This window comes from Rhamphochromis longiceps, linkage group LG20 (assembly GCF_057381845.1).
Source record: "Rhamphochromis longiceps isolate RC_006_pf linkage group LG20, R_longiceps_female_GT1.1, whole genome shotgun sequence".
Classification (NCBI taxonomy): Eukaryota; Metazoa; Chordata; class Actinopteri; order Cichliformes; family Cichlidae; genus Rhamphochromis; species Rhamphochromis longiceps.
In genome coordinates, this window is record NC_140576.1 from 37,746,347 (window position 1) to 37,769,500 (window position 23,154).

Genomic DNA, 23,154 nt, shown 5'->3' on the forward strand with positions numbered 1-23,154 from the left:
ATACCCAAAGATAAAATGCTGCCCCCGGTGGTGAAAGTCTCACGACGCGTTACAAAATGCTTGTTTGGGATTTGTCCTTGTTAGCAAACAAACAAACTGATTCATGCAAATGCAAAAACTGCACAATGAGCTTTTTTGGCAGCTTCTGTTTCACTGGAGCTCACATGATACCAAATAAATCAGGAGCATTTACAGTAATTTTCCTGGAGGCATGAATGGTTTGGAGTGGAGGAAACACTGTTTCAGGCTTTAGCATGAAAACCTGTCACAGATGTTTGGTTCATTCGAGGGATCTCCCTCAGTTTCTTTCATTTTTTGCTTGATCAAAGTATTCCCATACATGGAGCCGCAGCCTGATTTCATGGCTTTGAAGTAGCACAATCGGCTATTTTTAGCCTGGCTGTTAGTTTCAGCTGATCAGCTCGCAGAGGAGGAGCGCGTAATCCCCAACTTCAAGTACAAACAAGAATGTGGCCAAACTCGGAGCGCTGAGGGTTCTTCTTTTGGCCTTCATGTCGAGGCAGCAGTAAGATGATGAAACAAAAGGGAGAAAGCCTGATCCATCTGTGTCTGCTTTCACCCCCCGACACTCCTGCTGTCACGGGTCAGTGTTCAGTCACCAGGCAGGGACAAAGGAGGAGATGTTGAGATGAATGGAAATGCGGCGAGTGTGGCAGAAACACACACACACACTCAATCTCTCTTTGTAATGTCATTAGTGGAGAAGCTGCTTCCTGCTGCTTTGATCTGATCTTGACTTTATCGAGGTGACCCGGTACTGTCTGTTCTTTATCTCAGATTTTTGTGGATTCTGTACTAAATTCAAACCCAAAGTGAATTTAAATCTTAGAATTTATTCTCAACGTCACAGATGTGCCGTGGATTCATCGTGATGTGATTTTGGGTCAAACTTTCCCCCCTCTGGAATACATTAATATTTGTCTTCTGTTGATTTATGTTTGGTCAAATTAACCATGTCTTTGCTTCTTTCCCCTCCCCTCCTCCCCTCCTCTTCTCCTCCCCTCTTATCCCTCTTTGTTCTCGGGGTCACCCCCCCCCCTCCCCCCACAGCCAGCTCCTGAAGAAGCGTTTGTGGAGCTGACGGAGCGAGGAGCGAGCCTCACTCACAGTTGGGCTGTAAAGGAAACAGACACACCCACCAACTTACTGCTGTTTACTCCTCTCAGCTCTCCCTCAGCTCCGGGCGGTCCCTGGAGTGTGTGTCTGCCTTGGTGTGCGTGGGTGTGTGTGTGTGTTTCTTTATGTGTTGATGAGTGTGTGGGTGTCTTGCATCACTTTTGATGGGACATTGAAAGATGTGTGTGTCACAGAGTCGGTGGATGGGCTGTAGGGGGATGTGCTCCCCCGCCCTCCCGCTGCTCCTCCTCCTCCTGCTCCCTCTGTCCTTCCTCTCCTCCACGCCTCCGTTTGCTCAGGGAGCCATCCACATCCCCGAAAGCTGTGAGTACTCCCTCCTCCACTGCACACATCACACACTGGAAACACTGGAAACACTGGAAAGTGTTTGTTTTTTCATTTCCAGTAAATATTTCCAAACCATTTCCTCAGAATTAACAGGGCTGGGAAGTATGAGGGAGAATTTCCACATTTGGCTTCTCTAATCATATCATTACTCTTTGAAATTAAGTATCAGGTCAGTAGATTTCTGCTGTAGCCACCAACTTGAATTATTTCATAGGCATCAGGGGAGGAGTCTAAACTACCCACGAGCCTCTGATGCAGCGCTGTGGAGAAGAACCAGAACTATGGATTTCTTTTTTCTTTAGCCTTTGTCAAGACGTAACGTTCAACATTTGATGCGTTTGGTTGAAATGTTCGCAGAGACGTCAGGTCAGTTCAGGTTATTTATGTTGCTCCAACTCACAAGAACAGTTACTTCAAGACACTTTAGACTCCAAAGACCCCACAGTATGCTGTGAAAATCAACCCCTCCCCATACGATCAGCACATTGTGACAGTGGGAAGGAAAAACTCCTTTTTAACAGGAAAAAACTTCCTGTAGAACCATCAGTTGTGGAGTGAGGGGTGACAGAAGAAGAGAGAAAAAGAAAGCACCGGGAGACATCGTCTGTGAGATCATAGAGCTCTGCAGTAGCCACAAACTCTCCTTCAGGGTTGTCTCCTCGAGCACCTCTGGACCAAAGCTCACTCTGACCACTGCGACGTCACCACAGACCTCAGACTCCAACAAAAAGCTGTTCGCCTTTCAGGCATCTGAGCAAAAACCTTTGATGGAACTGACCAGAAACGTGACGTGTGCTGATAGGGGGCCATTTAAAGGTGGATCCTTTGGTTCCTGCACAGTAAAGTTCAGTAAAGCTCTGGTGCTGTGTTTATTCCTGTCAGATATGGAACTTTCGAACACATCTAAGCACAAATATAAATCCAAACAATCAGGTTAGAATAACCTCTGGTCCTGGAGATAAAGGTCAAAGGTCAGCAGGCTTATCACACTCCTAGAGGAGAGGAGGGGAAGCGGGAGTCAGAGGAGGAATCAGGTTCAGTCTGACCTTCGGTAAACGACCTTCTTTCTGGGTGTGGCAGGAGAGGAAGAAGAGAAGGATAGGAGGAGGAGGAGGAGGAGAACGATGGGGGAGGTGGAGAGAGGGGAGGGAGGGGAAGGAAAAGGAGACACGGGGAAGAAAAAATAAGGAGATGGATGTAAAGTGACCTGAGACGCCAGTGTGTCTGAGTCAGAAAACCAAGAAGGAAGATAAAATCCCTGAGATGTTGTCACTGTTAATAAAAATCCTGTTAATGAGCAGATCTTGTCCCGCTCGGGGAACAGCATGAAGAATGTGCCAGCATGTGTTTGTTCAGTCTGTAAACCTTTCCTTTCTGCTCTCCTTTCACTGCTTCCCGTGGACACAGATACAAAAGACAACAGTAAGTGATTTTCTTTGTTGCTGTAATGAAGAAATGTGTGTTGTGTCTGCAGCTCTGACGTGAGCGGTGCTTCATTGGTAGAAACCTGCTCCGGACGTCTGCTGACTGTGTCTCGCACCTGCTCACCTGCACTTTTCCTGTTAGATTTGTCAAAGCAGAACATCTCTCCCCTGCATCACTCCACACAGACACTAAGGAAGAGATCATGTATATTAGCTCATTTAAAACTGATTTAATGTTATTTTGAGTATTTTTCTGAAACAGATGTACGGATATTTGGAGGGCTGAAACTGCCACATTAGTCATTTCATTGTATTTCTGTATAGTTCTTGTGCAAAAGTCTTGGACCACTTTTCATTTCTCTGTATTTCTTGGATTCGGTGCAGCAATTTAATGAAATGTGCAAACATACATAGAAATGAACATGACAGAGTTTGTACAGCTCCAACGAACCTGAGTAAATGTTTGTCATGCGCAGCTTTATTTTTCAGCACAAACTGAACTCTGTCCTTTCAGTATGTTCAGGAAAATTCTCCACAAGCACATTTGAAAACAGCACAGGTCGACCAAAGTGTTGTACATGGTAAAAAAAAAAAAAAAAAAAAAGCAGAGCAAACACACACAAAGAACAAAACAAAAACTCAGTCATAACTTAAAGCTGGTGAGTAACAGTGTGTTTTCAGACGGGTTTGAAGATGTTGAGTGTTGGAGGGATCCTAATTTGAAGAAAGTTGCCCAAAGTTTGGGCGCAGCAATCACAAAGGTCTCCTCTGTGTTGTAGCCTGCTTCTAGGGACGATCAGAAGCTACTTATCAGCTGACCTGAGACTCATTTATCTACAAAATATTTTATTTAAATATACAATGTCACAAAATATCAGAGTATTCCATTAAAAACTGTAGTTTTTAATTTTTGCTGTTATTATAGGATGTTTATCTTTTTTTATTTTTGAAACAGTGGCTCCTGTTAACCACGATGGTTTTAGAGGACCTGCCAGAACTAAGAATGATGAATGAGCTTCAGTCAATCCCTCTAGATGTGTCTCGATCTGTACGCCCTACTTTACCTGCCTGTACTCTGCCAATTTCATTACTGTGTGTGTGTGTGTGTGTGTGTGTGTGTGTGTGTGTGTGTGTGTGTGTGTGTGTGTGTGTGTGTGTGTGTGTGTGTGTGTGTGTGTGTGTGTGTGTGTGTTCAGTATTTCAGCCTCCAGTGCTGACAGAGATGCCAAAATCACACACAGTGTTTTCTCTAGAAGACTTCAATCTGGCCTGTGAGGCCACCGGGAACCCGGCACCCACGTACGTACACCTGTGTGTGCTGACATGGCAATAAATGTCCTCATAATAAAACAAGAACAAAATTGTCTCTCAGCTGTTTCCCTCCCCGAGCTCGTCCCTCTCTCCACTCCCTGTTTCTCTCGGGGAGACAGACTGTTAAAAGTAATAATAACAGCTGTAAATGTTACACTTCCTCATATTTATGTATTTATGTATTTCAGGCCGTCAATCAAAAGGCTGAAAATTTTACATGAACCTGTTTCCGGCTTTGATCCAAAGATAAAGACTCGCTGCTTTATAATGAAAATGTAGATCCTTCAAAATAGCTCACAAATAAATAGAAGCTGTTTTCTTCATTGTGTGATTTAAGGTTTGTTTCTGTGACTTTGTAAACTGCTGATGTGCTGACAGCCGTTCTCCCCTCTGTGCTCATAGATTCCGTTGGCTGAAAGATGGCGAGTTGTTCGGATCCGAGACCGAAGGATCCGGAACGCTGAGAGGCAACAATTCTTCCCTGGATATGTTAGAGGGTGAATACCGCTGCTACGCCTCCAACAGTCTGGGCACCGCCATGACACAAACCGTCAAAGTCAACGTAGAGCGTGAGTCACAAACTTACTGTAAGCACACAAAGGCACAGATGTCACACGATCATATAAAATCACACACACACATCAGTGAGTCAGTGAGGTTGATCGGGGCCACCTGTTCTGCTCGCTCATCTCAAGTTGCCACGGCAACCATTTCCCGGAGACAGCACTGTGACGTCACTCAGTAGGGAGGATGTACGGTGGGTGTGGAGGATGAAGCCGATGGCTGCGGTCAGCGTGCACACAGACTCACTAAAATCTCTCCAGATGAAATATTATACTGTACGGGCTCTTTCTGCCCCGGATCTCACCTCCGCCGTGGTTTTGATTGCAGTTCAGTTCTTTCAGATTTTATTTATTTATTTCCTCTGCAAATTACTTCCATAATTTGTTGTTTTTCTTCCTCACAGTTTTTTTTTTCTGTGATTGAATATTGCTCTGTGACTTCCAGAGAACCATTGTTCTCAATTAATTTGGGAAACTTCAATGTTTACAATCAGCTCAGCCAGCGTTTCTAAAGGTTTTGATGACTAAATGTCAGTTTCGACAGGCAGCATGTGGTCGAGGTATCTTGATTTACCCAAAGCACCATCAGAAAGCTGCTTTTAGCAAATAAAACTTTTAAACAATGTTTCAGAGCAAAATAAATAACTGGCTGATGAAACCTGAGAAGCTGTGCAGGAAATATGAGATTCAAGTTAATCATGTGACCCAAAAAGACAGATGATGTCACTCTGTGTCCACATGATTGTAAATATGCAGCTATTGTTTCAGCTCCTCTTAATTACAAATGAACCCTGGCATTGTTTTTATATAATTTAGGCATTTAAAGTCTATTATCCTGGAGATTTCCTCCAGTCCACTGTGTTACAACAGCTGTGGAGTGTATCTTTACAATTATCTTCTTCCTTCTTTGTATTGTTTTATTTTGCGTCACTATTTTCATTGTTTCTTCATTGTTACCTGCACAAGTATTAACTTGTATTCTGCTGCTTTGTGTTTCAGCTCAGCCAATTCTCATGAAACAACAAGTGGAGCGTGAGCGAGGACTCGTGGGACAGAGTATGGTCCTGTCCTGCAACCCTCCAAAAAGCTCGCCTCCTCCCAGCATCCACTGGATGAACATAAGTGAGTGTGCCGATCTGTTTCCTGTCCTGTTCATCAGCTGCCTGCCTCTGTGACACACAGACTCTTTATGTCCACTCTCCTCCATTTTTCTATGACTGACCTTCTCTGCCTTTTCAGTTATCAGCTTATTGAGGCTGCGGTGCAATAAAGCGAGGCGCTTATTGTGCATTTGAAGAGCAAACTAACCAATTTCATTTTGCACTGACATGAAAAACATTTTCACCTTCCACTGCAGTTTCCATGCTTTATTTCCCACCTACATTAAACTGTCCCCGTCCCGGCTCAGATTTGATGCACATTACTCGGAGTGAGAGAGTGACGATCGGCCTGGACGGGAAGCTGTACTTCGCGAACCTCGTGAAGAGTGACAGCAAAGAGGACTACATCTGCCACGCCCAGTACAGAGAGGCCAGGACTATTCTACCTGCCACTGCTGTCTCCCTCTCTGTCAAGCAGAGTGAGCGCACACACAACGCACAATGCACACAAAGTGTTAAATATAGAGATAAGAAAAATCAGAAAAGTGAGTCAGAGCATCACGCTGTCCTGTGTGTGTGCGGACCGTGATCACGCTCTCTGTGTGAGGTAACATCAGCCAGAACAGTGAGGACGTGTAAAACTGTCCTGCAGTGTTGACGCTCTATTGTTAATTATGTCATGCAGACTACACTGTAACACAACTGAGACACCAGTGTTTGTTCCACTATGATGACGCGTATATGCTCAGTAACTAGATCACAGTCGACTAATCAGCCCTGCCCTGTAGGCTATTTGTCTTCATTTCATCATTTATTGTTGCAATAATCAGCATGACCGTGATGATCGAGCTTCACAGTTTCCGTGTCCTGATTTCTGTCTTCACATCGTCCAGGTAACAGCGTGGCTCATGGAGGAAAACCCGAGTTCTTCCACCACAGGAACCACTCCCAAATATCAGCCCTCAAGGGGAACAGCGTCACCCTGGAATGTTTACCCAGAGGCCTGTAAGCATCTCAGTGTGTGTGTGTGTGTGTGTGTGTGTGTGTGTGTGTGTGTGTGTGTGTGTGTGTGTGTGTGTGTGTGTGTGTGTGTGTGTACTTCCACCTTCAGTTTGTTTACACGTGAAACTCATGTCATGTTTATGATCCTTGTGGCATAAGAATGACTGACCCACCTGGTTCGCTCTCACAACACTCAGCTGTGGCTTTTCTGCTACAGCCACACACAACAACAACAACAACAACAACAACAACCACACTCAGGACCCAGTTACTGTTTCATATTTTCTCTGCTCGTAAGAAATTGGCCTGCTGACCTCATGCAGCCTTGCTCCTTTTTCTTCATATGAAATCATTTGATCTGTCCAGTTTCATTCTAATGATCCTGCTTCCTGTCTATGGCAACAAATGGACTCTCACTATAATTTTGAGTTAATGATGAAAAAGGATGTTACATCATTACCAAGATCATCTGCATGCACTCAGCTCTAATTTCCTCCTGTGATCGATCTTCTGTTCGTCGCCTACCTCACTTCCATGATCGGTTCTCTCTCACAGTCACATCCTTCTGTTCTTCCATGTCCGTCTCTGCAGACCCACACCTCAGGTGGAATGGAAGAAAAAGGATGGTGTCCTGGCAGACACAACCGGCCAAGTTATTAACTTTGACCGCTGGCTCCACTTCGACAACATCACCCTGGATGACGACGGCGAGTACGAATGCAAAGCCTCCAACACCCACGGCTCCATCACGCGCTCCTTCACGGTCACTGTGGAAGGTAGGCCGCTGAGCCGAGCGCACAGACGATCACGGTGCTCTGCTGACCGTGAGGACGTGATCTCTGTGTTAGTTTGAACTCTAACGTGTTTGTGCTCCTCTGTCTGAGATGATTGTGAGTCTTTACTGAAGAACATGTGTACATGTTCACAACTTCAAAGGAGCACTTCACTAATTAACATCAACAGGTCCTGAAGCCTGTTCAGAGTTACAGCCAAATGTTCAACAGACAAGTTCTGACTCTGAGATTTATATTTTAGGGTTTAAATGCTGCTTTTCTTCGTTTTCCAGCGGCTCCTTACTGGATGAAGGAGCCTCAGAACCTGATGTACACTCCCGGGGAAACAGTCCGACTGGACTGTCAGGCGGACGGCATCCCGAGGCCCAGCATCACCTGGAGGATCAACGGTCAGCTGTTAACAGGTACAGCAAGATTCTGACGGACCTGTTTGTGATTCTTTGGGGAGAAACTGTAGCACCTGATGTGTGTGATTGATACTCAGGAGTTATCGATTTCTTATATAGTGCACATGATAAACTACCTTTAAACAGCTGGGGCAAACAGACTTGTATTACTCTGATGATCAGCACTTTGCAGAGTGAACCGTTCCTTCAGGTAACTCGATGTTGATTCTATTAAAGCTTGATGGCCACAGACATAGATTTGAAGGCAGGGCAGAGCGAGCATTTCCTGGCTCCAGGCTGTCGACTTTCTGTGGACAGAGAGCCTCTTAAGCTTAACGTGAATTAGATGGACTCACCAAAAGAGAGAGAGAGAAGTGAGAAGATAGAAAAATAAACAGAGAGTAAGGAAACAAATCATCAGAACAAAGAAGAGGGAGAAATGACTGAATCAAAAGACCGGGGCAGAAAGAACGGACGATGGAAATGAGACAAAGAAAGAGTCCACATTTCTGTATCAAACCTTCTTCTTGATGTTTCGCACATTCAGAGTTTACATGTTACTTATGAAGATGGGCTTTTAGGAAAATTAAAATGAGGAAAGAAACTAAAAGCCACATAAAAGGAAGAAAAGGAAGGAATATGAGCACACTGGGAGGGAAACTGAGAAAGCAGCAGAGGGAGGGAGGTGACAGGCGGTGACAGCTGCTGCTCCTCTCAGTGGGCCTCAGCTTCTCTGTTAAACAGTTCTTTAGATTCAGCCTGTTTCTGTTTGACAAACTCTACATTGCCTCCTCGCCTCTTCCCCCCCCCTCCCTGTAGAAGTGGATGAAGAACCTCGGCGCACGGTGACCGCAGGAACGCTCATAATGAAAGACGTGAACATTGGCGACACGGCCGTGTACCAGTGTGAAGCCAAAAACGACCACGGCTCCATCCTCCTCAACACCTACCTCTACGTCGTCGGTATGTTTCCCGCCGGGTTCACGTCCTTCTTTGTTCTGTCTCACCTGTGATTGGTTAATGACGGCGTCTCTCCCTCTGTCTCAGAGCTCCCCCCTCAGATCCTGTCCCCTGATGGGTTCATCTACAACGCCACCAAGGGCCGAGACGTCGCACTGCACTGTGAGTCTTTTGGCTCACCACGACCCCGCGTCACATGGTGAGTGTCACACAGTGTGGATTCTCATCAGTGTAACTAAAATACCCTCTCTGTATTCTCTCTGCTGAACCTTTTCACCTCAGTGAAAATCATTTCTCTAACTACACTGTGCAGAATTTAACCTTCACCACTAGGGGGCAGTATTTTATCAGAAAGTTTGATTAACCAGCCCTGTGGAGAGAACACTAAACCAGGGCTGGGTTTTGATGATCGATTTATCGATTAAAATCGATTCTGGCTTTGATAACGTAAAATCTAGTCATTAAAATCCTGAATCGATTTTTAAATATAAATTTATTTTGCCAGAAACGCCAGAATCTCAAGTTGAACCTCACAAATTTTCAACAACTACCAAACAGCTAAAACAGTAAATGAGAGCAGGAACACGGGTCCTGCACAAAGACGTGAACACAAAACGCCGACGCATCAGAATCAGTGAGATGTGACTTTCTCACGCGCTGGCACGGACACGGTCACGGTCACGCCGTCGGGGCTGAAAGCCGACAGCTCGCTGATTCTGAAGCTGCGGGTTTTTATCTCTCCAAACAATATTGACTCAACCAGCAGCAAAAGAAGATCCAAACTGCGCTTCACATAAACATCGGCATGAATTGCTGTTTTGCTTCCACCAGGATAAAATCACACTTCATGCAGAGCTCTCTCTCTCTCTCTCTCTCTCTCTCTCTCTGCACTTTCCCATCTAAAAATCTGTTTTCTGCATTATTCGCTTGCTTGTTACGCACCAGTCTACCGTTGTTTACAGCCTGTCGGCCGCTGTTTTTTTCCTTTTACTTACTTCGGAAAAGAAAGCCTCATTTCTGCCGTTCAACACTGAACAAATGTAAACTTTAAAATTATGCAAAATTGCAAAACTCTCAGCTGTGTCTGTAATCAAACCTCCGTAACTTTGCTCTGCTTCACCTCAGCAGCATCAGGTCATGTTCATGTGTTGATTAATGGTTTTCTTTCGTTTTTGATCTACTGCAGAATATTTGTATAAATCCCAGACCAGGAAAATCACCTCCATGTTTTTCTGTTTTATCCTCAGTTACTTTGACACAAAGGCGTCTGCTGTGATGCTCACACCTGTGACAAAGTCTCGCAAGTGTCAGCTTTCTTTTTATAGACAAAAAATATGGAAATGTGCTGATGCGTGATCAGAATTATAATATTTCTGACTGTCTGAGGCAAAATTTCCCCGATTCCAATCGAATCAATCGAGTTGAATCGAGGATCAAATCGATTTGGGACCTTGAGAATCGAAATGGAATCGATTCTAGAAATCAGCGAAGATACCCAGCCCTACACTAAACCAGAAGAAAATCCAGCATATAGATGGCATCCTAAAGTTAAGGGCTTGATAGAGGAGGGTCCACACTAGTTTGAGAGGTGGCCCTTTCAAACTAGTGTGGTCAGAGGTGTGGTTAGTCTTAGAGGTGATTATAAAAAGTTGGGCTGTTTTCTGCCGTCAGTTTTTTTCAATGTAAAATCTGCCAAGAGAGATGATTTTTCAATGTCATTTAGTCATTTACCAACAGAGCAGGCAAAGTTTGCTAACTGTAAGCAGTAAAGCTTGTAAATATGGATGTGCGCATGCATTAACTACCTTAAGTAACTAACAGGTGCAGGACTGTAGAGTCTGTGTGTGTGGACGGGTATTAACATCTTCATGGGGACCAAAAATTGGTAGTTTACTATACTTGTGGGGACAAACAGCCCGAGTATGAAGGCACTTTTGAGACTCAAAGTGTGGTTTTAGTGTCAGGGTTACAGTTAGGTTATGGTCAGGGTCAGGGTTAGGTGTTCATTTTTGATGGTTAGGGTAAGCAGCCAGGGAAAGCATTATGTCAATGAGATGTCCCCACAAGGATATAAATACACACGTGTGTGTGTGTGTGTGTGTGTGTGTGTGTGTGTGTGTGTGTGTGTGTGTGTGTGTGTGTGTGTGTGTGTGTGTGTGTGTGTCAAAGTGCATGCAGCTGGATGATTTGTGCAGGTAACTAAAAACAGGCAGATCAGTGTGTACGCTGTCCGTGAAATTCTAGTGTTTTAATTGCAGTGAAATAAGGTTTTATTACATAAAAAAGGTGATTTTAAACTTTATTAAAGCCTATTTATTGACAAGATCAAAAACAAAGAGCGCATTCAAACTATCAAACTAATTCAAACCGTTTGAGTTGGAGCTGGTGGTTGCTGACGTGAATTAAGTGTCTAAGAATTACAGCAGTTTCTATACACATCCCACATTTGTACAGCAGCGTTATCAGTCTAGTTGTGCTAACAGTGAAAAGACACTGGTCATGAATGAGCCATTGTTGGTTTGGCATCCCCTGCTCTTTACTTTGAATGAAACAGCGCCCTCGTGTGGTTTTGTTTGAAATGCACCATGTCTCTGATGACCTGACCACACCCATTTCCCAAGTATGAAGAACTGAAAGCAGTCAGCATTTATTTTTATCTCCAGCTGTCGTGTGATTAGATTTTCAGTTCCTGACATCTGGAAACAAATGTACACTTACAGCTATCAGGTTTTTTTAGTTATTTAACCACCAAAACTTAGAAATACTGTTCTGGATATCCTTGAAAAAAAAGACATCGAATTTCATTAGAAAACAAATGTGATGTGTTGGCTTCCACTGTGCAGTTCACATTATGTTCTTCCCCTCTCTCATCATTTATTGATCCCTTTGTGTTTGTTATCAAGTCACTAATCAGTGAGGATACACACTTCCATCGATCCAGGTCCTGGGACCTGATTCTGCAATCGTATGTTAGAATAAGTCTGCAATGATTCTGGAGACACAGAGCTGATTAGCATATGTAACGATCAATATCTTTGCTCTGTGTGTGCGTGTGTGTGTGTGTGTGTGTGTGTGTGTGTGTGTGTGTGTGTGTGTGTGTGTGCGTGTTTGTGTGCGTGCGTGTGTGTGTGTGTGTGTGTGTGTGTGCATGTGTTTGTGTTGCCTGCAGGGACCGGGAGGACACGGGTGCTCTGCTGTCGGACCCTCTGCTGTATCCTCGTGTCTCCATTCTGACCAACGGGACCCTCAAGCTGTCCGACGTCAGCCACAACGACAGCGGCGAGTACATCTGCTCCGTACAAAACACCAACATCTCCATCACGGCCAAGCTGGACGTCTTCCGTGAGTCTCACACATAAAAGTGAAGCTTCATATAAATCTTGCTCCTCTCTGATGGAGCCTGGAATTATTTGCGCTTTATAAAAATCTCTGCTTGCACCTGTGACTGTGTGGCTGTGATATGAACCATTTATGATGCAATCATTTTGTTGTAAGCGTTTACAGAAAAAGTCACTAACAAATGTCACTAATTCCTCGGTCCTGTGTTTCCTGCGTTCCTTCAGGTCCAAGTGAGATACTGACGCCCCCCCAGGCTGTTCGCGTTGTCCAGGGAAAGAGCGCTTTCCTGGACTGTGACGTCGACACCGATCCTCGGCTGAGGGATTACCAGGTTGTCTGGAAGAAAGCGAATCGGAAACTAGAAGAGACATCAGTAGATGACAAGTAAAAACACACACACATACTGTGCAAAACAAAGCACATTTCTATTGCAGCTTCTGTCCTAAAAGGAAAAGAAAGAAAAAAACCTAAAGATCTTTTATTTGGGAGGAAACAGAAGAAATCTCTGGAAATTCAAATTCAAATTCAAATTTTATTTGTCACACACACACAACCATACACAGTATGACATGGGGGTGAAATGCTTGTAGCTGTACAATGCCCGACCATTAAATGACAGAAGAAAAGTTTTACAATATTTACAATTTACTACAAAAATTTACAAATTAACTTAGGAATTTACAGTAAAGAATGTGCAAATAGCAGAAGAGATTATAAAGATAAGGATTATAAATTATAGGAATTATAGGATTATAGGAAATGTGTGGTGGTGCATGTGGTGACGTGTGTGTGAGAGTCCAGTCTTATAGTGACGTGTTTGGGAGAGTCCAGTCCTACACCTGGTTCAGGCCCCGAATAGCCTGGGGGAAGAAGCTCCTCCTCATTCTCTCTGTTTTGGCCTTAAGGGAGCGGAAGCGCTTCCCAGACCTCAACAGTGAGAAGAGACCATTGTTGGGATGGGAGAGGTCCATCATAATCTTCCTAGCTTTGGACTTGCACCGCTTGGTGTAGATGGAAAGCAGGAAGAACAGAGGACTGGTTTCTGAGCTGGAAATTTCTCTTTCTGAGAGCAGAAATCTAAAGACCTTCATGGTGAATGTACTTATCTATGTGATCCCCAAAATGATACACTCACAAATTTCCTAATAATTAAATAATCCCAGTGACTCATTTTCATCTTAATTTGGGAAAAATAAATAACTGAGTCATATCATCAGCTGCTTCTTCAGAGGATTGAGCTTCAGAACAGGTCAGACATGTCTGATCACAAGACTCGATCCTTTATGGGAAGCACCTGAATGGACTGCATGATGGATGCTGGACCCTGAAATGAGTTGCCAAACATACTTGTACAGCTATTAATACCACAAAAGTTTATGTCTGTGAATGAAAAACAACCAAAATGTAGTAAAAGTGCATACTTTGAAATGCAGCATCGTCGATAAACGTTCATGACTCTCAACACAGAGAGAGAACATTACAGCAGCTCTCAGGTGTCACCATCCAAGAAACATCTGAGTTCCTCAGCTCTGAACTGGAGGTCTTCATGTCTCTGTCAGGGTGCAGAAATAAATGACTTGTACTGTTGTTGTTACACAGAATTACACGTGTGCTCGTGTGTGTGTGCAGGTACACCTTCTTCAAGAACAACACGCTGAAAGTGACAGACGTCCAATTAAATGACAGCACGGAGTATTCCTGTGAGGTCATCACTAAAGTGGACAACGTGATTGCACAGGGCTCCATCACTGTCATAGGTGTGTGTGTGTGTGTGTGTGTGTGTGTGTGTGTGTGTGTGTGTGTGTGTGTGTGTGTGTGTGTGTGTGTGTGTGTGTGTGTGTGTGTGTGTGTGTGTCTGGACTGTGGCTCTAATTGTTTTCTGTTGTACTCTCAGCAAAACCGGACCCTCCCAGTGGTCTGACTCTGTCTAATGCTGAGGGGGTCAGTGTGACTCTCAGCTGGAGCCCAGGACTCTCCCACAACAGCCCCATCACAGGTACCACACACGCACACAAACAAAACATGCGAATTTTGGTATCTGTTGTCATGTGCTGATAGTGGAAGCAGCTGAAGAGGACATTTTCATTTCCTGCTGAGACTCTTAAACCTTATGAAATGTTCTGGATTTTTCTGAGATGACTGAAAAAGGAGTACAGCAGGCCACCAACCTCCACCAATCACACTCCATCTTCATCAGTTATGAAAAACATGGGTAACGACAGCGAGACCTGGATGGGCATGATTGGGAGGAAAGGCCTCCCCGATCTGAACCCGAGCGGTGTTTTGTTATTGGACTTCTGTGCAAATCACAGTTTGGCCATAACGAACACCTCGTTCGAACATAAGAGTGTCCATAAGTGCACGTGGCACCAGGACAATCGGTTTTGTAATCGTATCACCAGACCTGCGACCATATGTTCTGGACACTCAGGTAAAGAAAGGGGCTGCGCTGTCAACTGACCACCACCTGGTGGTGAGATCGATCAGGTGGCGGGGGAGGACGCTGGATAGACTCGGTGCACCTAAATGCGTAGTGAGGGTGTGCTGGGAACACCTAGCAGAGGCCCCAGTCCGTGAGATCTTCAACGCACACCTCCGGCAGAGCTTCAACAGCATTCCAAGGGAGACTGGGGACATTGAGTCCGAATGCACCATGTTCAGCATCTCCATTGCCGAAGCTGCTGCATTGAGCTGCGGCCGCAAGGTGGTTGGTGCCTGTCATGGAGCGCTGCTGACGTCGACTGAGAAAATTGTCAGACGGTGGAAGGAATACTTCCTGGACCTCCTTAATCCCACTGACACGTCTTCCGAGGAGGAAGCAGAGTCTGGGGATGAGGGGAATGACCCGCCAATTTCCAGGGGTGAGGTGACTGAGGCAGTTAAACAACTCCTTGGTGGCTGAGCCCCTGGTGTGGATGAGGTCCGCCCCGAGTTCCTGAAGGCTCTGGACGTTGTAGGGCTGTCCCGGTTGACACGCCTCTGCAATGTTGCGTGGAGATCAGGGGCAGTACCTGTGGACTGGCAGACCGGGGTGGTGGTCCCCATCTTTAAGAAGGGGGACCGGAGGGTGTGTTCCAACTACAGGGGGATCACACTCCTCAGCCTCCCTGGGAAAGTCTATGCCAGGGTGCTGGAGAGGGGAGTTCGTCCACTAGTCGAACCTCGGATGCAGGAGGAACAATGCGGTTTTTGTCCTGGTCGCGGAACACTGGACCAGCTCTTTATCCTCTCCAGGATACTTGGGGGTGCATGGGAGTTTGCCCAACCAGTCTACATGTGTTTTGTGGACTTGGAGAAGGCATTCGACCGTGTCCCTCGGGGTGTCCTGTGGGAGCTGCTGCAGGAGTATGGGGGTGTCTGGCCCATTGCTACGGGCCATTCAAACCTGCAACAACCGTTGCAAGAGCTTGGTTCGCATTGCCAGCAATAAGTTGGACTCGTTCCTGGTGGGTGATGGGCTCCACCAGGGCTGCCCTTTGTCACCAATTCTGTTCATAATTTTTATGGACAGGATTTCTAGGCACAGCCAAGTGGCGGAGGGCTTTCACTTCGGTGGCCTCAGAATCTCATCTCTGCTTTTCGCAGATGATGTGGTTCTGTTGGCTTCATTGGGTGAGGGCCTCCAGCTCGCACTGGAACCGGTCCGTCGTGATGAAGAGAGAGCTGAGTGTAAAAGCGAAGCTCTCAATTTACCGGTCGATCTATGCCCCTACCCTCACTTATGGCCACGAGCTGTGGGTAGTGACCGAAAGAACGAGATTGCGGATACAAGCAGCGGAAATAAGCTTCCCATAACGGGTGGCTGGCCTCTCCCTTAGAGATAGGGTGAGAAGTTCAGCCATCCGGGAGGGGCTCAGAGTAGAGCTCCTCCACATCGAAAGGAGCCAGCTGAAGTGGTTTGGGCATCTGACAAGGATGCCTCCTGGGCGCCTCCTGGGTGAGGTGTTCCGGGCATGTCCTACCGGGAGGAGGCCCCAGGGCAGACCCAGGACACGCTGGAGAGATTATATCTCTCGGCTGGCCTGGGAACTCCTTGGTGTTCCCCCGGATAAGCTGAAGGAGGTGGCTGGGGAAAGGGAGGTCTGGGCTTCTCTGCTTAGGCTGCTGCCCCCGCGACCCAGCCTCGGATAAAGCAGAAGATGATGGATGGATGGATGAACACCTTAGGCATTCCTGAAACAAACCATGTTGCTCATTCAACTTTATTTAAAACGTATTTATTTGAAAATTACAAAGAGTAAGAACAACATTGAAAAGAATGTCTATTTCAATAGCGGGAGTTAAATTCTGGAATGAGTTAAAAGAAGTAATAAAGGTCAGTAGTGATATAAACCAGTTTAAAATAAAACTCAAACAATAAATTTTAAATAAGTATAAGAATGAAGAAAATGCAATTAACCCAAGACAGCAGTCAAACTCATGTTTATTTTCTTCTGCAAATTAGCAAATCTAAATATAGTTTTAGTTGAACATGTGAAAATACTTTTTGAGATGTTATGTTCTAAGTTGAAGGCATTGTATACGTTTTTGTTGTTCAAATTTAGATGATGAGGATGTAAACCTGAGGGGGTAGGGCTAAATAAGTATATACTTCTGCCTACTCCTTTTCAAACAACTGTATGGAATGATTTTATGAAACGTTGGTGAATGTATATGTTTGAAATAAAAAAGAACTGAACTGAACTGAAAAACCGACCTACAGCTGAAAAACAGCTGATGAACCGGATCATGTCTGACTCCTTCCAGAGTTCATCATACAGGCTCGGGAGGAGTACCACACGGAGGAGAGGAAGTGGACATGGGAGGAAATGAAGAAAGTGCCAGGCGACTTCAACCACGTGGAGCTGACCCTCCATCCATTCTCCACCTACCGATTCCGGGTCATCGCCATCAATGAGGTTGGCAGGAGCAGACACAGCAACTCCTCAGACCACCACAGCACGCCACCTGCTGGTAAAGAACAATACCTCAACTTGTGCTGTGCAAATGTTGGTATAGATCCAATATCAAATAAATACAGGGCCAGTACTGCCAATACCAGTACTGATACCAAAGCTTAAAGGCAGCTTATGTAGGGAAGAGCAGCATGATTTATGAGATTCTGATTTCAACTGTGATTTTTAATTTCCACAATAATTAGTTGACACAACAAAACACACTCTTCAGCTTTTCGTGTATTTTAAATTGGGAGGTTTTTTTAATTTATGTTTGCTATAGGACATAAATAAAATAGACGTGACCGTGAACATCACAGGTGCATGTTTGAGGTATACACTTTATTTAACACAATTCACTGGGCTACGTGCTGCAACTAAAAGATAGAAATAAAAATCGATCCTATCATGATAGTATCGATCCGATACCAGTACCAGCATTGGTATCGATCCGCCCACCTCTAGCCTTAAGTGATAGGATCCATGTGTCAGAGGCTGGAAAAGACTTCAGTGAATGAAACAACAATATAAGCTAGCAGCAGATGTGATGAGCTTTAGAGTTACAACTGCTACTAGCAGTGATTTTTATAGACTGTGTCCAGGAGCTCAATATGAGGCGTGGCATTACCCACCGGTTTTTGGAACAGCAGTTTATGGTCATCACCGTGTTGTTCTTCTGCAGGAAGTTTGTTTCTGCTGTGAAGTTTTACCATGGAGTCTGACTCACAGCTGAGCCTCAGGCTGACATTAGAGGGACGGAAAATGTATTTACCATTAATTACATTATCAGTCTGAAAGTTTCACAAAGAAATATAAAACATGGTTGATCAATGGTCATGGAGATCAATAAAGAAGATCAATACAGGATGACTGAAGTGTGTTTATTAAACTGAGATATTTTCCTTCACCCTTTTAGTTCCCTCCATCAACCCTACAGGAGTGCGCAGTAACTCCTCAGAACCAGGGACACTGATCATCACGTGGGATGTGAGTACGTCAGCGTGTATGCAGTGGGCTCGAGTAAACATCCTCTGATATGTTTCATGAAAAGCACAGTCCACGGGCACTTCATATTCTTACTTTCTGTTGCAGGAGATAGACAAGCGTTTCCATAACGGCCAGAACTTCCAGTACGAGGTGCTGTGGAGGGAGGCCGATGGGTCAAATGTAAACTGGAACTCCGGCCGTGTGAGGTCTCCACCGTTCATAGTGAACAACACAGGAACGTACACACCGTTTGAGATCAAAGTCCGATCTGTCAACGCTCTCGGAGGAGGACCGGAACCAAAGTCGGAGAGCGGGCACTCCGGAGAGGACAGTACGTCATCCCAGAGCTTCATCCCTGTGGCCGAGTGCTGTAATGGGAGGGCCTGTTATTGTGTGTAACTGGGAACCATTACAGGGCTAAAGCCTGTGTGCACCCACTGAGAGGACTGGAACTAAAGCTCATACATACACATATAGAGACAGTACATGATATCTACAAGTCAGTAATACTGATGACAGTGAGCCAGTTCTGAAAATATCAACTTAAAACAATCTGAGTTAACCATGTTTATCCATACAGCTTATGAATGCCATCAGTCATAAATAATCTCACTGCAACAGCTTCATGAAGCATCACATCACAGCTCTTTCTGTCAAAATGTCAAATCTAACATCTCTTGTTGGAGTGCCCGGCAGCTGTACACATGAATGCTTTGCTGCTGTGCAGGCTGTTAATCACTCAGAGCATATAGTGAAGTTTCCTGTCAGTGCTTAGATCCTGCTGGGAAAATGTCTTTAGGTCAAAAGTCAAGAATCTCAATGAGTGGATGATGGGAATGATGCAGCTGAGGGTTTAATGTCTCACGCTGAATGTTCGGCATGTGAATCAATAATTGCCTCTTTTGTAATGTTGTCATTTTGATGAGAAATACGAGTTTCAGCTCGAACTGACTTATTTCTGTTTAGGAGGTTGCACATGCGTTCTTTCACAGGCTTAGAGAACTGTTCAGTTAGAGGGTAGTTAGGAGGTAAAAAGGTGATGACTGCCAAGGTCATTCCTCACAGCAGTCATCACGGTTTCCTTCAGTTACCTCGAGCTCTGAGGTCTTCACTGGTCTTTGGAAAGCTCAGTGTTTTATCAGCAGCAGCAGCAGCAGCAGCAACGCGTGACATGACACCGTCCAAAGGTTCTTACCAACGGGCTAAGCTTCTTCAGTTCTAGGGTCAAATGGTGGAGAGTCCCAGATTTAGGCCATATGGGAGTGTCCCCCCCACAGAGGGACAAAAGGACCCCCTGATGATCCTCTAATCACATGAGCCAAGGTGTGAAACTGGGTGTGGGTCACAATCAGCCAGAGTTTCAGGTGAGCTCATTGTGAAACCTGACCCCACCTTATTATGTCATTTCCTGAGGTCAGATGGCCCAGGGTGTGAGTGGGCGTTAAGGCATCTGGGAAGGATCTCAAAACTGGATTATAGATTGCAGACAATTGGTGTCACAAGCTCCGCCCTCTGTTCAAAGATGGTCGCTCACAGTGGACATAGATGGCTTCTTTCACTCCTCTTTCAAACCATCTGTCCTCTCTGTCCAAAATGTGAACATTGGCATCCTCGAAAGAGTGTCCTTTATCCTTAAGATGCAGATGGACTGCTGAGTCTTGTCCTGTGGAGGTGGCTCTTCTGTGTTGTGCCATGCGCTTGTGAAGTGGCTGTTTGGTCTCTCCAATGTAGAGGTCTGAGCATTCCTCGCTGCACTGTACAGCATGCACCACATTGTTAAGTTTGTGTTTAGGAGTTTTGTCGTTCGGGTGAACCAGTTTGTGTCCAAGTGTGCTGCTGGGTCTGAAGTAAACTAGGATGTTGTGCTTGGAGAAAACTCTCCTGAGTTTCTCTGATACACCGGCTACAGAGGGGATGACAATGTTTTAAGTGTTTCCTTTGCATGTGTGTGTTGCTTCTTTTTTCCTTCAGGCTTAGAGGGAACATGTTCTGCCCGGTGGTGTAGGGTCCTAATTACTCCAAGTCTGTGTTCCAGAGGGTGATGGGAGTCAAAGAGGAGGTACTGGTCCGTGTGCGTGGGCTTCCGGTAAACTTCGATGTTGAGGTTTCTTCTCAATGCGCACAGCACAGTTCAGGAATGACAAACAGTTATCCTTTGTGTCTTCCCTAGTTTGACACAAAGGATAACTGTTTGCCATTCTTTAGGAGTTTTCTCCAAGCACAACATCCCAGTTTACTTCAGACCCAGCAACACGCTCAGACAGAAACTGGTTCATCCCAAAGACAAAACTCCTAAACACAAACTTAACAACGTGGTGTATGCTGTACAGTGCAGCGAGGAATGCCCAGACCTCTACATTGGAGAGACCAAACAGCCACTTCACAAGCGCATGGCACAACATAGAAGAGCCACCTCCACAGGACAAGACTCAGCTGTCCATCGGCATCTAAAGGTCAAAGGTCACTCCTTCACACATCTGTCTTCTCTTGGCTCGTGTGATTAGGTAGAGGGTCAATAGTGGGTCCATTGTCCCTCTCGGTGGGTTACTCCCAAAGAGCTTAAATCTGGGACTCTCCACCATTTGACCCTAAAACTGAAGAAGCTTCTCGAATGAGAGGTGAAACGTCTTCAAGCAACTTAAAGAAGTCCAGACGCTTTTCTTTCCAAGCTCCTTAGACTACGATGACCTGGATCAATGAGGACCTTCACAGACACATGCTGTTAAACTATTCATCATTTCAGGTTCACGTGCTTATATTATGACATCACCGTATTGCTTAGAAATATCCTGACAATCACAGACAAGTCATTACTGCAGCAATGGGTATTTACTAGTGTAATGAATTCAGCAGAAATTCAGAAGTTTGTCTCTGACAGAAAACCGTGCACACACACATACACATGTTGCGTATTCATATCTTGTGTGTAACTGACATAATGCTTTCCCTAGCCCCTTACCCTAAACCTAACCATAACCCAGTTGTAACCCTGACACTAGAACCACCTTTTTTAGTTTTAAAAATGCCTTCAGACTTGTGAGGACCAGAATTCTGGTCCCCATGAAGGCTGTTGGTCCCCACAACTATAGTAAAAGTCCAACTTTTGTCCCCACAAAGATATCAATACACATTCACACACACAGTCATAAACTGCGAGTTTGTGCAAATAACATCGCTGCTGTGCTGATTTCTTATGTTCATGCCTTGCTGCTTCTCTCAGAGCCAGAGGAAGCGCCGACTGGAGTTTCAACCACCGTGATGAACAGCACCATCAGAGTGAGCTGGAACAAAGCCCAGAGGGTCCGAGGTTGGCTGCTGGGATACAGGGTAGCACTTCTCATTGAGTTTAATTACCTGACTCACATCACAGAAATGCTCTTAACATTTAAATCCTCTGTTCATGTAAGGTTATTACTTGGTGCGATGTTTCAAAAATTTAATTGGACTTTGGCTTTGAGCCTCTGCCCATCTTTAATACTGAGAAACTTTATAATCTTTCTGTCAATCAAACCCCAGAAAATAGTCCCGAGTGGCATCTTTGATTAGTAGAATAATGGATGAAAACACAGGCTGATAAAAGTTTTTATCGTGTTCTGAATTTTTTAATTTCATTTTCAGCTGTAACTTTATCAAAGCACATAAAGTGTGTTCATGTTTCTCTATGCTTGTTTCAGATCTACTATAAGAGGCTGGCTCCCAAGGCCGAACGGAGCCGGAGGTCTCTCAGACAATCCCAACATGAGGAGGACAGAGGAGAAAGATCTAAACAATTGAGTGAGACAGACGAGCACAGCTGGCAGGTGGAGGAGGTTGACCATAGCAAGACCTCAGCGGAGGTGACGGGACTGCGACTGTTTTCTGAGTATGAGCTGACGGTCACTGCGTTTAACAGCAAAGGGGAGAGTCCTCGCTCCCCGCCGCACCACTTCCACACGCCGGAGGGAGGTGAGTTTCAACCAAACACTGCTGTTTGAGGGTCATGTGACCATGGATCGAAGTGCAATTTGACAGGTTCCACAAGTCAAAGGTCAGCTGATCTGAGCAGCATTGTGTAGTAAGTTAGCTGTCTGCTTTAATTACCAATTATTTGAAGGTATCAGAATGCTGCTCTTGTTCCAGCCCATTGCAACCTCTGCACCTGACCCAAAAGCTTACGACACGACATTCATATCCGAGCGGACTTTGACATTCAGACAGAATAAAGTCAACCGAACTTTCTTCCCTCGTGTCTAAGAGTTCAGGATCAGTTCTCAAGTTACACAAACCTCACCTGGAACTGTTCTGTGTGTGCAGTTCCTGGTCCTCCTGCAACTCTGGAGTTTGAAAGCCCGACAGAAAAATCCCTGATTCTCTCCTGGAGCCCTCCAGCTGAGACCAACGGCATTCTGCTGGGATACATAGTGCAGTACCAACGGGGTAAGGTCTGATCCTGGCTGCGTCATGAAAATAAGATGAAGTTTAACGATTGTGACTTTTCTTTTTGTGTTCATCCTTGAATTCTGTTGTAACTTTACTTTCTGGTGTTTCCTTCAGATTTCAATGTTTTTCTTTGTCCCTGTTTAAGTTTTATTTATTTCACTTTCTGGGAACAGCGTTTGGCCACCAAGCGTTCTTAGTCATGTTTTTCTGCCTGGTTTGTGTTTCATCTGTAGAGGTGGAAAGCAAAGACAGTCCTGTGGAGATACTGAATGTCAATGATCCCACAGTAAAGCACATCACGCTGGACAACCTGGACCCCGACAGCCATTACATCTTCAAAGTAACAGCATGCACAAAGATTGGACAAGGCCCTCCCATCACACGCAGGGGAGCCACCCTGCTTGATGGAGGTGAAACTTCAGAATTCTGCCTCACACCGTTTAGTGTTCG

At 45.1% G+C, this 23,154-nt stretch overlaps 1 protein-coding gene across 4 annotated transcripts in view; it reads left to right on the plus strand.

Moving 5' to 3' along the window:
• Window positions 1-23,154, plus strand: part of LOC146645912 (neural cell adhesion molecule L1.1-like) — a 43,953-nt gene that overhangs the window by 16,784 nt on the left and 4,015 nt on the right. For 2 of the 4 annotated variants that reach the window (XM_085392798.1, XM_085392800.1), the window contains exons 2-23: window positions 1,072-1,461; window positions 2,893-2,907; window positions 4,106-4,208; window positions 4,623-4,807; window positions 5,783-5,905; window positions 6,192-6,362; window positions 6,777-6,888; window positions 7,477-7,661; window positions 7,952-8,083; window positions 8,885-9,028; window positions 9,113-9,224; window positions 12,195-12,367; window positions 12,589-12,748; window positions 13,994-14,121; window positions 14,259-14,360; window positions 17,111-17,317; window positions 18,215-18,285; window positions 18,391-18,616; window positions 21,506-21,612; window positions 21,960-22,230; window positions 22,579-22,701; window positions 22,938-23,114. In XM_085392798.1, the coding sequence (XP_085248924.1) occupies window positions 1,317-1,461; window positions 2,893-2,907; window positions 4,106-4,208; window positions 4,623-4,807; window positions 5,783-5,905; window positions 6,192-6,362; window positions 6,777-6,888; window positions 7,477-7,661; window positions 7,952-8,083; window positions 8,885-9,028; window positions 9,113-9,224; window positions 12,195-12,367; window positions 12,589-12,748; window positions 13,994-14,121; window positions 14,259-14,360; window positions 17,111-17,317; window positions 18,215-18,285; window positions 18,391-18,616; window positions 21,506-21,612; window positions 21,960-22,230; window positions 22,579-22,701; window positions 22,938-23,114 (3,172 nt within the window). In that variant the 5' untranslated portion in view covers window positions 1,072-1,316. The remainder of the gene's footprint in view (window positions 1-1,071; window positions 1,462-2,892; window positions 2,908-4,105; window positions 4,209-4,622; window positions 4,808-5,782; window positions 5,906-6,191; window positions 6,363-6,776; window positions 6,889-7,476; window positions 7,662-7,951; window positions 8,084-8,884; window positions 9,029-9,112; window positions 9,225-12,194; window positions 12,368-12,588; window positions 12,749-13,993; window positions 14,122-14,258; window positions 14,361-17,110; window positions 17,318-18,214; window positions 18,286-18,390; window positions 18,617-21,505; window positions 21,613-21,959; window positions 22,231-22,578; window positions 22,702-22,937; window positions 23,115-23,154) is intronic. The other 2 variants (XM_085392802.1, XM_085392801.1) reach the window with 2 other exon arrangements.